General features: G+C 31.6%; 1 protein-coding gene across 12 annotated transcripts in view; it reads right to left on the bottom strand.

Annotated features, from left to right (window-relative positions):
* The window catches only part of mmd (disintegrin and metalloproteinase domain-containing protein mind-meld), a 641,110-nt gene that overhangs the window by 141,141 nt on the left and 476,750 nt on the right, over positions 1-23,219 (bottom strand). For all 12 annotated transcript variants that reach the window (XM_088196874.1, XM_088196873.1, XM_088196875.1 and 9 more), the window contains one exon: positions 12,490-12,641. In XM_088196874.1, coding sequence (XP_088053000.1) covers positions 12,490-12,641 — 152 coding nt within the window. The remainder of the gene's footprint in view (positions 1-12,489; positions 12,642-23,219) is intronic.

The raw sequence follows: 23,219 nt of genomic DNA on the forward strand, positions 1-23,219 counted from the left end.
CAACATAAAAAAAAATATTAATGTAAAATAAAACGTTAGTGGTTACAGTTAAAAAGATAAAAAACTATAACTTATTTTACAAAACAAACAAATTAAGTACATTGAAGTTTATTATTTGTAAATTAGTGGGGCTACGCAAAATCTAGTATTTTTTTGTATGAAAATGTTGGTAATTATAAGCTAATATGCAGTTTTTTGAAGATAACTATAAAATAGCGTATTATATATTATTTGTATGGATTTATTTTAGATAATTTACAATATACCAAATATTTTTACTGTCTACACTAGACAGGTATATGTTAATATGAGCATGAATAATTATATGTAAATTAGAGTTTCATTTTTTGTATTAAACGCACTTTTTCCAATAAATATATTTCTATTAAAGGGCCGCAATTGCAGCAAGCCCTTAGAACAAGGTGTATTTTTGCTAGATTTCCACTTTGCAGAAACGGTGAAAAAGTTAGTTTATGTTTTATGAATATAATTTACCTTTTTTTATAATTATAATTTTTTACCTCTCAAAAAATGAATTAATTAAGTTTTCCAAAGATTTCTGTAATTTATCTGCAATTGGTTTAAGACCGCAAGCACTCGATAAAATAGCTTAATATTCAGCATACTTATATAGATTAACATACATTTTTTAATTTTAGAATTTCATTCGTATGCATATACAATATAAAAGGAGATGGCTCGGGAAAAATTGTTTGAGAAACTCCAGCTGGAATTTTATGCAGTATAAATTGATAATCATTTTGTGAGATAACATATATTGTTTCACTCAGGTATAAGCGCATTAAGGGTGGCAGATAGTCGGGGGCTATATAATTGTACAATTTGTGAATACAACTGTCAGGACATACCGTGGTCGAAAACTTTATATTAACATTAAAAGACCCGTACTCTTTTTCGTAATAAAATTAAAGCATATTTGTTCTGTCAAAAAAATACTTTACTTTTTTTTCCCAAATATATTTTTAAACACAAAAGATTCTTTTTTTAAATTTTTGACTAATATTTGTGGTATTTTATTAGGTGAATTTTAGCAGTTTTTTTAAATGTTGAAGAAATACCTAAAATATAAGCAAGCGCTAAAGATGTTTGTAAAGTAATTAATGCTTATTTCAGATGGGTGTTTAATCGATGTGTTATCTCTTAATTGCTCCCGAATCAAGGTATTTAAATATTTTATCATAATAACTTTTCGTTAATATTTAATTGTCAATGGTAATATATATTTTGGTGCGAGTCTTTGACATCAAATTTCAACGAGCACACTATTAGCCTGAGAGTTACAAATACAATTTTTATGTGTGACGGTAACGGTATGAAAACCTATTAATTTTAGATTTATTTATTGACACGTACTTCATTATTTATAATTAATTAAGTTAAAATCACTCAAACAAAACATTATATAGGCCCTGAAACTCAATTTGTAAAAATTAAATCGGTTCAACCGGAATTTCGACCGGCAGTGCGAACGTGCCGTATCAGCGAATCCAATATGACAGTATGAATAATTGGCGGGCGCCCGTGAGTACTCTATCTTGGCCGGATCCGGCCCTGGCGGGCAGGTGCTCTCGACCACGAAAGCGCCCCGACATTTAACATCGTGAATGAATTGCCGTTTCAGCGCTTCGCCGAGAAACTATCGCTGTGTGAAAAATAAGAACAAATTTAATGCTATCAATCTACCGCAGCGAGATTTGTAACCCTTTAACGAGCCGAAGAGGGAAAAAATAGGCGCTTAGACGATCTAAAAAGGTTTACTTTCTTTAAATATGTGGTGTGGTACAAAAAATGTAGGAGGATTTTCGATGAAATTGATTGGTTCGAGTCAACAATGGTGTATTTTTTCTTTGGCTACAATAAATCGATGTTCGTTTTATTTATATATTAAATGGTTCGTTCTAAATATATTCTAAAAATAGTATAACGCTTTTAAAATAAGTATTCAGTATTTTAATACAATATGCTAGCTAAAAAGTTCCCTACCGATTAAATTGCATCATACATGCTAATTGCTGGCGTAGTTTTTTTTCAACTATAAATTTCAAAAAAATATACGTCAATGCACAGTTTAACATATAAACTAGGTTAATCTGTAGTGAAAAAAAGTTGCACGGTGCTATTTAATGTTCCTCTATTTTTGTAATTTGATTGCAAAAAACTTTTCCCGGTCGTTTTTTTCACTTGCCCCGAAAGAAAGGAAATTCGATCGATACTTTCCTACACATTGAACGAGAGAAAGAGTGAATATTTTAATTATATTTTTATTATTTAGTATATATTTATTCAAAAACCCCACATACATTTTCCTACCTCTCGCATAATTACCCCTAGATCCGTCAAACGCTTTAAAACCCCCATCTGAATGGGCCCTTTTGTTCGGCAAGATTTCGCGCGGTGGGAGAGCACTTGTCAAATAATGGCGATAAATTATTATATCGAAAGGCGAAAGGGGGCCCTTTTTTATTCTTCCCATTGGTGTCGCGAGTGTCACGAACATAATTTTTCAGGAATTATGCGGCACGCAGATGGCGTTATTGAGCGCCGGCCCGGGATATACGCGACGGTTATGGATGCTCTTGTCCTGGAGATGGGGCAGCTATTCAAACTACCCAATTTCCACCACCTCCCATTTGAAAGCTTCTCCGTAATGTCCCAGCAGAAATTTTTCACAATTCGAACCCGAAACAATGAAGCCAGAGCAAAAAATCGCTTCACGCTCCGAGATTCGTACGCTTTGATGAAGCTTTTGATATTGAAATAAAATTTTCTTATTTTACAATTAATTGGTAAAATTATTTGATCGATTGTCTTTTGATTGGATTATTGATTGAAAAAAGTTTTATATATAAAATTATATAGCACTACTTAGAACTGATGCTATTGATGATTAAAAGTGCAGGAAGTGGCTCCGTATATAAGGAGTCATAACTATTTTTAAAGGCCTTATCAATTGGGCAATACGAAATATCGAATTAAATAACTGCTTGCAGCTCTAAACTTAAAGGCAATGAAAATGAGATTTTTAAAAACTCCGCATCACTAGAAATGACTAGAAAAATATCACGAAGCAGCCAAATAGACGCCAGAAAAACTAGTACTAGTTTATTTTTTAAATATATATAAATTACCATATATATTAAAGAAATGTAGATGCCGCTATTAGACGGTACAATTAAAAAAGCAGATTTTTGAAATCAGAGAGTATTCGCTGGAGTGTCTAGTTGTATTATTGTCGGCTGTGATTTTGATGGAACAGCTGGGATCTGTCGTGATATATTCTAAACGATTCGTTGATGTCTCATCTCTATTGTGACTTTGTGACATGATCAAGTGTTATATATTATAACGCTGTTTCAAGCGAGTTCTGGCGAAGCGTAGATGAGGATGTTTGCGATGCAATTGCATCGCTTTTTATATACGCCCCCTAAATCTGTTCACACCTTGAGAGAAACAATCAAAATGGCAACTCCGGCGATCTGTAAGCAAAGAGTCAAAAAAAAAAAGTTTTGTCTGCAGGGTAGAGTGTATTGCTTAGTAGCTTTTTCAGCGCTACTAATGTATGATAGTCGATGATATCGCAATTACTTGCTCACAAGATCTCACCTTTGAGACGGGTTGATCTCTTTTTTTGTTTGTTAGAATAGACGTTAGTGTCCTCTAGATAAATTGTGCAGGTGATAGAAACCCCCACACCATTAAAAATATATTTTCACTGCTAGATTCATTTTTATACTAAAGAAAATATATTTTACCTGATTAAATGCTGATTTTAATTATATTGTACAATAATATAATTCATATTATATAACAATGCCAACATTATGAATGCTTCTTTAGCTGTTCTCAGATCTCCAGACTGAACCGCACAACTTCATAAAGCGCTATTAAACAAGCATAATATTTACCATGAACACGACCAGAAGACGACATAGCATTGAGACGTATACCAGCACCACCTAAGTATTATATACATACATACATTACGATGGTCTTAAGAGATACCGACTCGGTTAATGCAAAGATACCGTGGCATAACAGCGAATGCAAACTGCACATTATGATGCAAATGCTCATGGCATGGAGTTAAGCGTTTAACCGGATCGGTAATTAACCGGTGGGGAATTAAGGGCCGGATCGGTGCAAAGAACGCCCCAGAAGTAAACGGTAATTGCCCGACGGGATTTCAATTTGCTCCGACCGGTCGGGTGGGTTAAAGCGGAGAAATTATGTAAGTGTGAAATAGGATTTTAATAATTAAAAACGAAAGTAGATTTTGCTACTATTACCGGTTAAGAATCGTTTTAATCAGAATGATTTATTGGAATTAAAAAGCATTTGCTGTGAATAAATGTGGAAGACTGCAAATACGCTGTGGAAAAAGTAGCGTCATTCAGCAAAATATAAAATATAGAAGGGTCAGCAAAATATTCAATAAAGTAGCGTCATTCATTGTCCACTGTTACCAACTTTCTATTTTTCACAAAACAGTGACAAAATCTCCTTATGCGAGAATTAAAGTAGACATCATAATATATGCTAAAATAGTAAATTAGCAATCCAGGGCATGTATGACATCAACTACTGTTTTTACGCAGATGGCATATAAAAATATTTTTAGAGGGATTTGGCAAAGAAAATGTAATAAGTTTTAAGTATTTGAATTATTACTCTTTATAAAAGCATATTATAATTGTATTATTTTGATTAAGGAACTTTGAGTCTCGTTCTCTGCGTTTCGAAATCTCTCATGCTTCCAGATGTTGACGTTTGGCGCAAAATCGAATTATTTAAACACACACCTCTCGCAGCCAGGCATTTTCTCTGCATAAACACAGGTACAAGTACTAGTTAATAATTGAATAACAAACTTCAGGATAATTATTGAATTTATACCTAAAGTATCCATCAGCTCGAAAACAGTACATGTAGATATTATATAGGTGTATGTGTATTCATATATAACATGATTTCAACCAAGAGCTGAACAAACATGCGGCTGATTAATATGTGCGAATTTAACAGATATTTTCTTTGGCTTTGTTTGCACAAGGTGAGCACGAGCCAAGTGTTTGTACAAGTTGGAAGCTTTGTCGAATCCTCGAGATGTGCTATAGGGGTTAAGGGGAAAATCGCACACAATTGTACAAATCGAGTTATGAGACTCTAGGAATAACTCTATATAAAAAACATGGATTATATCAAACACTGTTCAAATTTTTATTTTATGTGATTTATGTTGGAGGTAAAGTGAAAGAGAATAGATATGAAAACATTTAAACGATAAAGCTCATTCTCGGTACATGTGTACTTAAAATAAGCTGTGAATCATTTGAATATTATTATTTTTAGTTCCCTAAATAATATTCTAACTAGCATGATTTTAAATAGCGCTATGGTATAAGTTTAATTTTAAAGTTAAAGTCGAGGGTTTGATATCAACATTAATCAACGACGTTTGCAAATTTTTATTTATGGTAAAAATAAGTGATTATTATAGATATATCATACATTCGAATGATATCCATCAAAATAATCACTATAATGTTGAACTTTGCTTCGTATTTGAGAGATATTTATTTTCTGCTGGATTTTTTTTATGCTTGAGAAAAAAAGATTTCTGCGATTTAAGTAACTTGGACACAAGCGCAACAATCATATTATTGATCATTGTGTAATATTACGATATTTTTCCTCCAACTTTAGAGTTATAGTTCTATTAGTGCAATTTAGTACGTAATTTGTCGATTGAATATAATATACATATTTCAAATGTACATTACAGTCATTCAATTTATTAAGTCAAGATATAAGCAGTTCAATAATTCCACATGTTCATTATGTCAAAGTCAATCTATTCGATGAATGGATCAAACCAATCAAACGCTACGCGTTTATTTTACAGGGCTCGCTTTACACACAAAGGTAGTATAATTTAAGCCATTAATATCGAATATCAATCAGCATCGAAATGTAATTCAAAACATCAAAAGTCTATAAAATAAATTCACTCTCTGTTCTCAATGGTAATACTATTCGAGAATTGTTAACGATCTTAGCAAAGTGGTTGTGTTGCTATGCACTTTTTTCTATTTTAGTTTTGCAGTCGTTTAGCTGAAGCAAAAACAATCGGATAATAGCGTTGTTTTCTCTGAGGATGTTTAAGGCGTGGATAGTACTATTCACGGTTGAAAGCAATAAATAACGAATTCTTCAGAGTAACCCTTGGACTCTTCTTGGATGGTTAAATACAAAGGGACGTTAAAAAGTCTTAAGAAAATGAATAAAGCGGGAGCTTGCAGTATTTTCTCGTCTTTTAAGATAACAAAGGCAGCAGTTACATTAATATGTTATAAATATTTATAGCAGAATCGTTGCTATTAAATGTTTGTATTTATAAATATTAAGAAAAATATTATTCGGAAGTCGTTAAAAAAGAAAAAGATATTGCGATAATTATACCTAAAAATATGCAAAATATAGAGCAGATAAAAAAGGATTGCAAAAATTTAATTAAACCAACAGAATTAGAAGTTGGAATACAAAATATAAGACCAATAAGCAAAGGAGGTATAATAATTACATGTGATAGTAAAGAAGATGCATCAAAAATTACGACAGATGCAGTAAAAAAACTAGGAGATAAATATAATATAAAAGTAGGAAATTTAAAGAAACCAAAAATAAAAATAATTGGAATTTCTGAAGAATTAAAATATGATCAACTAAAAAAGTGTATAATGAAACAAAACACATGTGTAGAAGAAAACAAATGTTATTTAGAAGTAAAACATATTAAAAAAAACAAATTTAATAAGTATGATGCTATTATTGAAGTAGATGTTACGACATTTAAAAATATAATGGATGTAGGCAAATTAAGTATTGAATGGGATAGGTGTAAAGTATACGAAGACATATTCATATACCGTTGTTATAACTGTTATGGGTATAATCACAAAGCCAGTGAATATAAAAATAAAAAAAATTGTATAAAATGTGGTTCGGAAGAACATTTAATAAATCAATGCAACAAAAAAGAAAACTGTGTGAATTGCTGTAGAGCAAATAAATTACTAAATCTTAATTTGAATATGGAACACAACTCCATGGATAGAAATTGTTCAATTTATAAAAGATACGAGCAAAATTACTCTAATAAAATACAATATAATATAGTATAGCAATTAAACAAATCAAGTTCATATGGGAAACAATAATCAGTAACTGGGATATTAATCAATGCACAGGGTTATTTAAAAAATAAAGAGGAAATAGAATTAATTACTGAAAAGGAATATCCAATATTTTTAGGGTTAACTGAAACCCATATCACAAATGACATTGAAGAATTTTAAACTAAATATTGGCAATTATAATATAACTAGATGTGATTCTAATTCCAGACATACAGGAGGTGTTATACTGTATATTAGAAATGATATAAAATTCAATACTATATTTAAAAATAATCAAGATAAGACATACTGGTCTATCACAGTTAAGATTTTAAGTAATTTTAAATAAAAATAGATTAACTAATTGTAAAAGTATGATTGATAGATTAGAATGGTTGAATGTTCAAGAAATATTGAGTATGAATGTTTTAGTATTTATATATAAGTTAGAAAATAATATGTTACCATAATATTTTAATAAGTATTTAATAAGAAATAAAGATGTACATAAATATAATACTAGAAATAGAGAAAATTTAAAGATAATTAAGTATAAGAAAACGAGTACGGCTAGGGGAATTATGTACGGAGGTTTTGATTTATATAATAATCTTCCAAGAGAAATCCGAAACAGCAAAAATATAACGGGTTTCATAAAAGGAATAAAAAAACACCTTCGTACATATAGAAATAAATTATAATATTAAGACTTTATTATTGTATATTTTTATTTTTTCTTTCTGTTATGTATTTTTTATATATTTTTATATATGTTTACTAAATTTGTTAGATGTAAAGATTAGCTATTAAGCTAAATAAATTAATAAAATAAAAATAAATAATAATAAATATATATCTTAATATCTTAGAGCTCGACAAGTATATGAAAAAATATGATCTAAACACAGTTTTTCTTGTATTCATTTAAAGCTAAGTAATAAATTATGAACTATAAGCTTTAAAGCACTATATATATTTTTAACAAAATAAAGAACAGATTTTTTGACTAATTAAGTTTATTTAAAATAAATCAATGATATATTGCTTTAATACATTTTTTTAATTTATTATATTTTTTAAAAAATGCGCAAACTTTAATAGAAACCTTGGCACATCCCCACAACCGAGAGACGTTGCATATATACGAAAATTTAAACTGACAGTCTTAACGAAACTTTATTGCGCTTAACTTAGCTCCTCCACTGCAGACTGTTTTGCATTGCAACGTTGAATCGTAGCAGCATCCGAGATTCAGGGTTCGAATCCGCCAGAGCAGCATAACGCAATTTTCTCGCAGAGTGCCCGGCTGAGAGAATTCACGAGACGTAATGAATTTCATTTGAATGTGAGCCAAGATGAAAGGACTGTGCTGTGTGCTTAAAAAAATATAATAAAAGATTTTGTGCAGCCTTCAGGCCACGGTGTTATACTATATGATGAATGCTCACTTTCACGAGTGGCGGAATGAAAAATGGGCCCGAATGCACAAAATGGCGTAGAGAAATTTGTCCGCGGCGGATCTGAATACAAATGCGACAAATGGAGTATAAAGCGGCAAGGATTTGCCTTTGCTGCGCTATGTGGTATAGATGGTGTTATAAACACGTTCAGATTTCCAGTTATGTGCCGTAATATCATACATTTTGATGTATTGTAAAATAATTTAATATATAACAGATTTGACAGGCGCTGGAACAATTTATCTCGAATAGTGCACATGAACAGCACACTCATTTTTAAAATATTATCAGTGTGATTTACCATTTCGTATGCATTTTTATTCATAATATGTCTGTTACTAAAATTTATGTCATTAAAATGTTGGTGCTAAAGTCAAAAGAAATATTCTGAAATATGATATGGTATGATATGGTCAAAAATGTATTTCGTAACATCTTTCAAGTTTCGATCGTCATATGTAGGCTTTACCTCCAAATAAAGCATTAATGCTGCTTTCAGTCATAAGGTTCAGAACATATTGTAAAATATTAGTCTACTAGTCACTCAGGTATATTGAGAGAAGCTTCGCTGTTTAAAGGAATGTTTACCTATATACTTGTGAAAAGCAGTTCATCTTTTGCATGAAAGAAACGGATCACTTAATACATGTTATAATTAATACCACTATTTAAAACACACTGCTAGCACAACGTTGCTGCAACTGAGATCTGTGAAAGTCTGCCACATTAAAATTAATAAAAAGTTACATCTTTACTTTACAATAATTCTTTATAAAATTTTGTATATAACTATTGAACGTTTTCTATATAATAAAAACAACATTACTTAAATATTTATATTTGTGGCGACCACACATATAGTCACATTTAAATGTGACATGACCGTGACCAAAATCGTTCATTCATTAACAATGAGACAAACATCATAGCACAAGAGGGATTTATTTTGACCACACAGCACGGGTCGTTAAGAGAATCTCTTTTGGGACGCATTCAATCACCACATCGTAAACCCTTTCCGAAGAATTAGAAAGTCTGGAGCCAAGCAAAAAACTCGCTTTCGAAAACGCAACATCCGATTTCTCGAATTCTAAGAAGCCACTGTAGCGATTGGCTAGAAGATCTAAGAAGAGAGGACAGACGGTCAAAAGACGATCGGAGGCACCATACAAGACGGCCGGAGACAGCAGAGACGGGCACAGACGACCAGAGAGCGAAGATCTACCAGCAGCCATCCGGAAAAACCAGCCACGCGCCCTCACCGATAGACCAGAAGATCACTCCTGGAACTCCCGAGCCACTCGCCGCACGCAGCCACAGAGCCCTGAGACATCACCACCTGCGCCACATTCATCGCGAGAAACGTCACGCCGTTAATCGTCCATAGTCGAATGTAATTATAACTGAATAACCGCATAACTTATTATTTGACCGCGAGATCAACCACCCCTAGGGCCACGCCCCCTAAATATTTAAACAAAAACATTTTTATAATGAATTTATTTTTAAATTATTTATATTTTTCGAGCATTAAAATAAGGAAAGCGGCGCTTCTGCAGCTTCTAATGGACGACTTTCAATTTTTTCAGCTCACGAAAAAAGTCTTTACCCCGAAGTTAATCCGGCTCTATCGGGGACCATAAATCACACTCTCTAGGGATCGCGGTCAATGCGTACACTCTGCAAGGATTCCCGATTAAAGGCGCCGGTGGCCGAAACAAATAATTCACTAATGGCAACACTGAGCTGTCTAGTCACGTCTGTTCGCTCAGTTGCGAATCGTCACGTACACTTTTTTGTGCCCGTCACCGTGCACAACCGCAAAATGGAGCGAAGGGGGTGTGCTAGAATTTTGAATATATTTTATGGTGAGCGCGATTTGAAAATGTGTGCGGCTCTGGATAATGAGGCGTTTTTTTTTATTTTTGGTAGGAGAGTGGGGCGGTAAACGCACGAGTCGTCTATACGTGCCTTAACGCTTAATTTTCAGTCATATTTTATTGAATTGAATAAAAAATATTGCCACATATAAGAAATAGAACTTAAAAGGATTTTACTTTACTCATAACATTCACTAAACTTAGAAGCAAATATAAGTTTGTAGATAAATATGTCAATAAGTCCTTAAAAAAGTGTAAGAGATGGCGCTGCTGTTTCTGAAAATACCATCTACCAATAGATTTCTGTCAAATTGTTTTTCATTTTTACGTCCGATTAAAGCAAACAACTTTGGTTATTTTTGAACAATGTAAAAAAGTGCTTTAACATTTTTATTTGAAATGCGAAATCCCGAAAGAAATCAAAGTAGTTCATGGCACATCTGCACTAGCGTTTTAATTTGTTTACAATTAAAAGAGTGATTTTAAACGTGGTCGTACATCAACAAGTAATGAACATCGTTCGGGACGTCTACTTGCGGTGACTACGCCAGAAATGATCGACAAAATCTATAATATGATTTTAAATAATCGATAAGTAAACATGCGTAAATTTGTTGTGGCCACAAGCGTATAAAATGGCTCAGTGGTTTCAATTTTGCACAAAAGTTGAGTATGAAAAAAAGTATTAGTAAGATAGGTACCGCGTTTCTTCACATTGTGGTTGATTCAATGGCTGGTTTCGTACTTTTCATCGCAATCCTGAAGAGTTTTTGCATCGATACATAATAGTTGATAAACATGGATCCACAAATATATTCCATGGACAAAGAAACAGTCAAAGCGATGGGTTTATGGAAAAGATCCGGCTGCAAAGAAGGGCAAGACGGTGAAATTGGCCGGCAAAGTAATAGGCATGGTTTTTTGGGATGCACGAAAAATCAAACACATTGAATACTTTGTAAAACGACAAACGATAAATGGAGAGTAGTATGCATTGTTATTGAATCTGTTGAGTAGAAAAATCCAGAAAATACAACCACATTTGGTCAACAAGAAAAAGGTCTTCCACTAAGACAAAGCACAGGTACACACGTATGCAGCTTTGAAAGCGAAAATGCATAAATTTTGCTTTAAATATATCAGTAATATATAATATATATGTATATTATAAACAACAATGGTCCTAATTACGATCCTTGTGGTACACCATGAGATATTATTTCCTCTTTGGAATGAGCATTATTTGTATTAGCTTTTTGCGTTTAAAGATATCAGTCAGGCTTTTGACAAAGTCTGGCACGATAGACTGCTCTATAAGACAAGAGTACACTTGCCTAACAAAATTATTGAAATATTAGAATCCTACATAAGAGATAGAGATATTTGCGTGAAAGTCAGCGCGAGTACAAGGAGCTGAAAGAAATTAAATCCAGAGTTCCACAGGGAAGTGTATTGAGACCGGTACTCCATAATTTGTACAGCTGATCTCCCAAGGACAGGTTCAGTATCAATAGCGGAATTGCGGACGATACAGCTGTGATCGCCACTTATCATGAAAGCGTCAAAAAACCTCCAGAGAAACCTTCAAGTAATCTTTTTGCTCTCCCTTTTTTAAGTTTTTATCAAACCATCTTAAAACTATTTTACTTATAGATATATTCTTTAACTTTTTTTAAAATAAACTTCCGTATTGATTCGAAAGTTTTTTTGAAATGTAAGAAAACTGCTCCAATGATTTTTTCCTATCCTTGGCCAACGACCAATCACTTATTTACTGAATAATGCAATTTATTTCATTAGTACTGTTTTCTGTTTTAATTTATAAATTATGTCTTGAATTTATTCTAAAAATAATTAATTTTCTTCCTTAAAAAAAGGTCTCGAGCGCGAAAATCTATATTGGTCTGAGCAACTAATTCACGATCATTATCGATAAAGAAACGATGTACTTACTTTTTGCGTTGCCCCCACTTCTCTTGTGGATATTCCCATCTTCTCGTGATGGCGCAACTGTACGGGGTATATTATCTGGTAATAGTGTGCCCCGATGTTGCGCACCAGCTCTTGGTTCTGCCGGAATTCTCGCAGGAGTCTCTCGACCTCGCCTAAAATAGAAACAATGCATGTAATAAATAAAGTGTAAAATAAGCAATTATACATATAGGTAAAAACTGTATATTTATTTATTTATTTAATAAAATTATAACCATCGTGACCTGACAGACAAACCCAATGCGTCACGATAGTCAAAAGTACTAATACATCATAATACATACAAATATAAACAAGACAAAACAACAGACACAAATCACCTCAACAGGTGTGCATTGTCCCATACGAAATGAACCAAAACTCCATATGTGCAAGAGAAAATGTCAATATTACTATGGACAGAATTGAGCAGATAAATAGCCTTGGCCAGAGAAGAGTTAGCTCTAGACTTAACAGGCAAGAATAGTGGACGCGACCGAGAACTATAACCACCTTCAGGAGCCCACATTTGAAGCTGCTCGAGCACTGAAGGATTGTCTACGATGCCCTTGAGCAATTTCCAGAAGTGTTTAATTACATAAACACTTCTGCGAGTCGACAAAGAAACGTATCCCAGGGCTCCCAAAATAAAAGCACTGGGAAACAAGAACGGATAATACCCGTATTCCTTCAAGTATAAATATCGAAGAAATTTACGTTGTACTTTTTCCAGCTTCAATTCATTACATTGATTCATTACGCCTGGGATCCAAATGATGGAGCTAGTTTCTAGTATGCTGCGGACTAGAGTATCATAAAGAGTGCGCAATACTAAAGTATTCCTGAAGTAACGCGCATTTCTCAAGATAAAACCGAGCACTTTTAAGGATTTGCTATGAGTCTCTGCAATGTGCTGGCTAAATTTCCAACGTTCTTCGAAAGTCACTCCTAAATCCTTAGTTGAAGAAAACCTTTCCAGAAAATATCCGCCTAGATGGTATGAATATTTTGCCGGCGTTAACGACCTTGAAAATGAAATTGTGTGACATTTCTTTACACTGAAAGGCAATTGGTTATAGCAAGCCCATTTCCATATAGAGTTGAGATCCTCCTGTAGGTCGAGGGAATCAGAAATCGAATGCATTTTCTTGTAAATTTTCAAGTCATCTGCATATAATAAAAAATCTGAATGCTCTATTGCTGTTTCTATGTCATTAATGAACAATAAAAACAACAGTGGACCCAAATTGGATCCTTGAGAAACTCCAGTAGGGGTCTTATATCGTTCTGAAAAGGAGCTATTATACTTGACGAATTGATATCTATTGGTCAAGTAATTTGAGAATAGATTTATGAGATCTTCAGAAAACCCGAAATTAGATAACTTTTTTACAAGTAAAGCATGGTTAACTTTATCAAATGCTTTTTCAAAATCTGTGTATACGACGTCCACTTGTACACCAGAGTCCAATGATTTTGAAACATAGTTAGACAAAACCATTAGATTAGTGACAGTGGATCGAGATTTACGGAAACCATGTTGTTGGTCGAGAAGCATGCACCTGCAATGATTAAAATGTATTTATGCAAAACAATTTCAAATAATTTTGCAGGTGATGAGATCAAAGCTATCGGCCTGTAATTGTCAATCTGAGATTTGGGACCCTTTTTATGAATCGGAGTGACTTTTGAACATTTCCACAATTCTGGAAAACAAGAGGATCTCAAAATTAAATTGAATATAAATTTTAGAGGCTGTAAAATACCAGACTTGCATCCTTTCAGAATGTAGTCTGGAATAACATCTGGTCCCGAGGTAAAAATGGACTTGAGTCTGCTAAATCTATATTCCATATCAACCAAACTAAAGGTTTTGATTAATAACAAAGATGACCATAAACGATGAGTCTCATCGTAATTAGAACTAAAATCTAAATGTGACCCATCATTATGGTATAAGGTTTGAAAATACCTAGCAAATCCATCTGCAATCTCTTCAGAACCTTCAAAATTGATGTTGTTCCAACTCATCGACGACAGTAAAGATTGGCCATCGCGTTTTGAGTTAACGAATTTCCAAAATTTTTTCGAATCTAAAATTATCGACTTTTCACAGTCTCCAATATAGTTCTTATAATATATATTCTTAAAGTAATAATAAATAGCGTCTACCTAAAAATATGTTCATTGAGGTATACTAATACAAAGTTCTATTCATTGATTTATTTGACTGGCGTTGATTTTTTAACTGGCTCCGTGATGGCATACTTTATTTTGTCGTGCAAAAAATTAATATGGGCAAGTTTTAATGTTGAAAAGTTGAGTCGAGTGCACCCCGTTGAGCCATTGTGAAAACGATCGGAAAAATAGAGTGAAAACGGACGGTGCTTCGCGGCGAAAACTCGAGCTTTCGAGGGGACAAGTTTTTTCTTGGAGCTTTTGTTCGCGCCGATCTTGCGAAAACGGCACGACGAAAACTCGCGAAAAGCGGTGAGAACAGGACTAAGAAGAACACGACCACCACGAATACCACTACCACAGGCGAGGGGACAAAAACTAGAACGCGGCCCTTGCACATTTTTAATGCGCTCAGATTTGATGCGCCATTTTTGCTGCACCCTTTATACTTTTATTTTAAAAATTCAAGAGAAGACTCGAAAACTTTATGTCGTTTGGCGCGTCTAACTAAAGCTTTAATAATAACGTTGTAACGACTGAAAAAAACTTTTTGTTAATTGAGCGCTATTGTTCTTAAAGCCAATCGAAACATAGAGTAATAATCATATTATATAATATTAATAGCAAATAATGCATAGTTAAGATAGCATTATCATTAATTTTGCCTCTTTCAAAACTATCCTTTATCTAACTCCATTTTCACGTAGCATCAGTTTACAATACCCAGCGTTCAAAGGTCTACTTATATTGTGTCCAACTAACACAATTTCGGTCTATCCAAGCACTTTTTACCCTCGGGCTTTGTAACATTCATTTACGCAAGATAGATGTCTGGCTAACTTCAAAATGATATGCCCTTACATTTAGATATATATATATATTAATATATATGTATATATAAATATACCAGAGATATAAAATGTAAACGCCATTTAAAATATGAAGTATTTTTTTATTTATTTACCAAAAAAATAAAAATTGGATTTACAAATTGCTTCTTTCGAGTTTGCGACTCTACAACTGCCATTAAAAGCGTTTCTCGAGTAAGAGAAAAATGTTCGTCAATAGCCCAAATCTTTATCTGGGTGCTTAGTGATAACAAAAAAAAGTTTCCAGACAAAGTGGAGGCGCTCGCTCGACAAATTGAGTTGTTTAAACTTTGTTCGCTTCGGATTACTACAATAAGTTGTTCACCTTCTATAATATGTATACGAAGCTACGATTTTAAGCAAGAAGTTGTAACCTTATTTACATAATCAAAATTTAATAGTCAATAATTATCATTGTTGATAATATTGTAATTTTTTAATGCATTGAAATATATATTTCACAACTGCAGATTATTAAGTATATATAATAATAAACCACAATCGCATTTTTCAGGAATATATTATAAATTGCGGTAGATACAAATTTATGCATATACCATCAGCGTAACACATGTTTGACAGTTGCAAAATAAAGGACAGTAAAAACTTTCCTCACAGCATATGGGACTCGACGTCGTCGACGGAAATTGAAAATTGCACATTTTAGAATACCTACACGACGTTTGAGAACATTTTAAAATCGTAACAAAACGTGTTTGATACGTTCAATATATTTTCAATTTTAAAATTGCCTAGGAGCCACAAACAAAATAAACGATGCTCATGTATTATTCAGATGGTTGAAGCTTTTGTAAAAATCCATTCCGCATCAGTTTTATATTTTGCTGTACAGCGTATTTTATTTTATAATTATTTCTTTATTTATTTTACATTACGTATACAATATTTGGTTGGACTAAAATTTATTACAATATACCTTAAATGTTCATAATGAAATTTAGATTTTTATTTGTCTAATAAAAGAGGCAATATCACAAGCTTATAACATTTTAATTCTAATTGCTGTTTGATGCTAATTAAAATAACTTATGGAGTACTATCAAAGCTCTTCGAATTAACTTAATTAAATTCTACTTTTCCCTTACTTTTAAAACTCATTAAAATGGAATTGACAATAGCGAATATATATCATGATATATACATACATATATACATATGTATATACAAACATGAATAAGAACTCATCTTGTTAGTATTCCTTTGTGTCTTTGGTAATGCGACTCAAAGTATTTTAATAAAACACGATTCGCCGTGTTGCGTAATATAAGAGCATATATTTATACTGTAAATATAAAAACATTTAATTAAATCTATTTTTTACCTTATTATATTTGTTAAAATACTTTTAGAAGAATTGAAAATTAATTATACGATAGGCGTTCTTTGAAATTTTATAAGTGGATATTTAATTAAATGGGTTTAGTTTAAAACAATAAATTATTTCTTAGAAGTAATAATAAAGTATTTCATTCAATACATAACAGTGTAAAATAAATATTTATTTGGCAGCAAAGATTTTATATTTCAATCGACCAAAGATAATGAATCATATTAATTAAAGTTACATTGTTGTAAATAAAACATTTTATACGAAGCGTTAATATTAAACCTTTTATTTTAAAGTTAAATTATATGAATTTGGAATAAAACCATACTTTAAACAAGGTTATGCATTTAATTTTAATATATAGATGTCAAGCTAAAAAAATATAACTTATTTAAGAAAGCAATCGACGTTTTTATAGTCAAATACTTATTAGTCTGTGGTACTAGGTAATCAAAAATTATAATTATTAATCTGTAAGTTACTAGGGAATCTAAAATTATTGTCGTTTTATTTTAAATTTAAGTTTTATTGCTCAGTCTTGTTTAGACGTTAACCATGTTGGTGCACATCTGAACCGATATGTTAATAAAAAATTGCAAATTTTTACCAAGTGAACAATTTATATGGAATTACATGTTTTACGACTTTCTAAAAACATAAGAAATGGATGTCACATGACAAAAATCTTCGTAAAGACAGTTGAGTAGCAAAACCTACTTCGAAGACCAGACTCACTTTAAAAATAGTTATTTTGTGTGAATGGTGGGATTGCAAGTATATGCATAACTAAACTTTTAAATCTGGCAAAAGAATAACAGTAAGCTTCTTTTGTGATCAGCTAGATCGTTGTGTACGAGGAAGTAAAAAGGCCTGTACTTATCAGTAGAAATCGAATAGTTTAACAACATGACAATGCGCTAAATTAAATTTAAATAACATCAAAGACCTTGACTAAAAAAATTTTTTTAACCACCACATTTTTCAGATCCTTGATAAAAAAAATCAAAATGTTTTTATTAAATAAAAATAAAAATATTTTGCACTGAAGCGTTTAACATTTTAAAGTTAGAAAAAGGTTCTTTAAATATAAATAATCACTGAAAAGTGATTTTTTATTTTATTTTTATTTTAATAAGAAATCTCACAAATTATAATATTACATATTATAAAAAATACAATAAGCAGTTAATGGATATATATTATTAATTTGGTCTAATGTAGGGTTTATATTGACTATTTTTAAATAAAAAAATAATATAAAACTGAGTATGTATTGTATTATCTGTATGTAGATATTTGTGCATCGCTATTATTGTATTATAATATAATTACATACATCGAACAGATCCGCCCGACTAGAATTAGTTTATAAATTAATATTTTCAATGCATTCGCGGAACTTATCAAAGTTTCAGCAGTGTTAAAATGTAAATCTCGCTCCAGATAACCGTCTGAAGGAATCCGGCAATTAAAATAAACTTTACATTGCAGCCAGCCAACTTGGGTTAACTCCGACACAGTAAAACTTTTACATCAGCGAGATCGTATGAAATATTATAATTTGATCATTTTTTGCAACTATGACTTGTGCCAAAATTGTTTACACAAACGCAAATATATATGAGACAACTCTTTATGTAATAACAAATCTAAATTATACTAGAACGGAATTTGTCACAATTCGATAAGAACTGTTTGTGCCAAAGAAAGAGCCACACAGCAGATCCAGCGGCACGAGCGATATTTAGAATCATAAACCAGCGTAAACAATTTTTTTAATAATTTTTATTATTATTTAAAGCTCGTTTTTTATTTATAAAAGAGTCGGTTAGACAGGCTTGTTTTAAAATATTTTAAAACATAGGTAAATCGCATTTGCTTTTAACTTTTTATTAAAAACAAATATATAAAAAATACAGAAATAACCCATATACCAAAATAGAAAATATCAGGTATCAAATCCATCACCAATTTATTATTTAAAATAGCATACATAGTCAAATTCTGCTGACTGCTATGTATTATACATACATATGTTCATTGTCATTATAGTCCATATTATTTATATGATAGTTATCATTATTAAACAGTTGTTAAAAGTACCAAGATAATTTTATACAAACAAGAGATTAATCCTGCTAGAAAAAAAATATAAGATAATAGAAAAATAGAGTACAATATTATTCTTTTGAATTAGACAAATGAGCGTGTGTCAAAAGAGCGCTGCATTATAAGCGCTGCGTCATAAAAGCGCTTACCAAAGTAGCGCTGTAACAAAATAGCGTGCGTCAAATGCGCAGAGAGTCATATGAGCGTTTGACAAAAGAAAGCACATCATAAAATCGCAAAAATACTTAAAGAAAATTAAATAATATATATTTTAGGAATGAGGTATACAAAATATAGGTAAATTGTGAAAAAATTACAAGGACTAAAAACTCACGAATCATAGGCGGTAAAATTAATATTTTATGTGCCAGAGCGTATTAACGATTAAAATGATTTGTCAATGAAAACATTATTATTTATGAATTATTACGTACATACGAAAGTATGGCTCCCCATTCCCATACGTACGATATACTTATATATTTTGTACTAAAATGAAACGCTGATTTAAAATTTATCATTACGTTTGTTTTATAATGTTTCATTAAATTGACAAATATTAATATTATTAATTGAATAATAAATTATAAATATTTTTTTTAAATTAATAATAAAATATTATTATTTATCGACTCTGACTTTCAATGAATGCGTATAATAGGGCAGGTATACGGCCCTTCAGTAGTTAGATATAATTCCTACTACTATTACTATTACAGTAATAATCACACAGCTAATATCAAATTCATCGTCACTTTCTTAAACATCCATTATTATATCATCATTCGTAATTATATGGATAATTTCTAAAAATAAATCAATATATGTATTTATAAATAATTAAAACACAGATTACTAATTCTGTTTTACGCGACATAGTAATTTACTAGCTCGAAAAGACTAATATTATTATTTGAGTTGCCGCTAAAAATGTCGATTCCCAGATCGATAGTTGTCAATCGCTCATTTTAATAGTGCGAGCGAAATAGCTTTTTTCTAATCCTTTTATTTCATAACAGACACACAATATTAAGTAACAATTATGCACAATTCGAGCACATAATCCCGTTTCATCTTATATCATAAAAATATAGATACATTTGAAGAAAAAAATCAGTTTAAGAGAAATAATTAATAACTTAAAACTGTCAAGTAAGCGTTATGCGGTCTTAACACAGCTCGATTCGGCCATATTCCGATGAAAAACTTTACAATTAACTTACACTCGTAAATTTAAGTTTATTGACTTATTTTCATAAGTTTAGAATTCAATATTACTTAACTGTGTCTACCAGAAGCTTTTTTACCATTAATAAATTGAAATTGGCAAAATTAGCTCGAATATATGCATTGCAAGTTTTGAGTGCAACGCTTGGAATACGATGTTGAGTTACGAGCACAAAGGGTTAACTATATGACACAAAAAATTCCAAAGACATTACCTTGTCAACCGCATGATGCCTAGATATGTAAATATCGTGCTTTTGGCGTCAATCGGCGTCCCTTCCCCCGCGAAACTGGCGGGGGAAGGGACGCGTCGCATCGCGCGGTTGCACGCCATGGAAAAACACTGGTGCAACGGTGCCTTGCATAGTAACACTAATTTGAAATATACACTGCTTAATTCTAACACATAGACTAAATTACACTATCACTTTATAATTAAAAACATCGAAACGGATATTATTATAAAAAATATGAACGAGAACACTTATTCGAGAAAAATGTAACAAAAGAATTTATTCGGCCGTTTACGACCGTGGTCGCATAGCTACTGGTATTTTTTTAAATATTTCTAGATGCATCCAGACAATTCAAGGTTATGCTTCATTAAAAATAACAAATGTCATTCACCTCTTTGTCTATTTTTAAAATATTTTTCTCTTATTCGAATTATTTTAATGCAAGTTGTTTGTTTATTTTTAAATATGTATATCTCGTTCGATTTATTTTAATGCCAATAAATGTATAGAAAGTTTTAAGTGCAACGCTTGGAATACGATGTTGAGTTACTAGCACAAAAGGGTTAACTATATGACACAGAAAATTCCAAAGACATTACCTTGTCAACCGCATGATGCCTAGAATTGTAAATATCGTGCTTTTGGCGTCAATCGGCGTCCCTTCCCCCGCGAGACCGGCGGGGGAAGGGACGCGTCGCATCGCGCGGTTGCGCGCCATGGAAAAACACTGGTGCAACGGTGCCTTGCATAGTAACACTAATTTGAATTATACACTGCTTAATTCTAACACATACACTAAATTACACTATCACTTTATAATTAAAAACATCGAAACGGATATTATTATAAAAAATATGAACTAGAACACTTATTCAAGAAAAATGTAACAAAATAATTTATTCGGCCGTTTACGACCGTGGTCTCATAACTACTGATATTTTTTTTAAATATTTCTAGATGCATCCAGACAATTCAAGGTTATGCTTTATTAAAAATAACAAATGTCATCCACCTCTTTGTCTATTTTTAAAATATTTATCTCTAATTCGAATTATTTTAATGCAAGTTGTTTGTTTATTTTTAAATATCTATCTCTCGTTCGATTTATTTTAATGCGAGAGTGACACGAAGGTCACCTTTGTTGTTGACTTGTTGACCTTCTAAAAGTATAATGTCGATGATTTCAAGTTTTATATTATTTAAATCTAATTTATATGTGCCAAATTTACGACATTTTCAAATGACGTTCTTTCGTTGAAAATAGTGAAAAATATATACTTTTATTACATATTGATAATATGGGGGTTAGGGGGGGCGGAACAAAACTATATTTTGAAATTTATTTTCTTAATTTTATAAACATATTATGTATTTATTTTTATTGAAAATTAATTTTATTCGACCCTCCTTCTTACAAAAGTTAGCAATAACCGCATTATATAATCAGTATATTGTCTTTCTTTAATTTGTCTAAGTTTTTTTTATTGATATTAATGCAAGAGCTGACAATCTATTCTCACTTTTTTTAATAATGTGTCTGATTCGCTTAGAAAATACAATAATTCAACATAGTTGCCTTCATTTACGGTATTATTATTTTCAGAGTGTCCTCGAAAAGAAAGTTCTTGTTTAGATAAAAAGCAAATCACGTCAATTAATTTGGAAATAATATATCTGTTTGCAGTAACTTTCTTATTATTTAATTTAACATTTGCCTTAAATTGAGCACTGAAGAAATCATCGATACGATTTTCTTTACTAAATTTTTTTAATTGTATAGTAGCGCAAATGTGAAGTTGAGAGCATTCGTACTTTTTACGAGCTTCACTTAAATTGTAATAAATTTAAAAATATAGTGTTTATTCTCATTTCCCCTATTTTACGAGTTTCACCTAAATTGTATTAAATTTAAAAATATAGTTTTTGTTCCTATCCCCCCTAACCGCATGCCCTGTTTCAAAGTTATCGCACGACACTGATATGCATATATCGCATGTATGGGGATGGGGAGCTATACTTTCGTATGTACGTAAAAATTAATAAATAATAATATTTTTATTGTCTAATCATTTTAATCGTCATTGCGCTCTGGCACATAAAATACGAATTTTAATTCTTAGTAAATTTCACACAATTACTTATAGTTTGTATACATAATTCCTAAAATATTCATTACTTGATATATATCAAGTTGTTTTTGCGCTCTTATGACGTGCTCTCTTTTTTAAGCGCTCTTATGACGCAGCGCTTATATGACGGCGCTCATTTGACGCACGCTCTTCTGACCGGCTGCCCGTATTGTACTATGTAGCGATATATATGGTAGTTTCAAGAGATTTAATGGTTTTATTTTCGTGCATAGAATATAAAGTACAATATACTGTACAAGTATATGAAATACCATATACATCATATACAATTTATATTGTACTAAGCGTATGCTTGCTACCATCGTAGAAAATCAGAAATAATCCCCTTTCGAACATAATATGGTTTTGAATATTTTGTTTTCATGGTATCGGAAATAAATCCGATTGAATCGAAACGTTTTCAATATTGTTTGTGTGCGTTTTGGGTATTATATATTATTAGATATAACAAGACCAGAGAGTGTTTCAATATATCTGCATACATATAAAATGTATGACTTAAATAGTCTGATCATATGTATTATACTTGATTTATTGTATATACATTAATATAATATTATTGTATTTTACAAAACATTGTTTCTGTGAATCGACA

Source organism: Plectrocnemia conspersa, unplaced genomic scaffold (assembly GCF_051122295.1).
Source record: "Plectrocnemia conspersa isolate PC_06_02 unplaced genomic scaffold, ASM5112229v1 ptg000011l, whole genome shotgun sequence".
In the NCBI taxonomy this organism is placed as follows: Eukaryota; Metazoa; Arthropoda; class Insecta; order Trichoptera; family Polycentropodidae; genus Plectrocnemia; species Plectrocnemia conspersa.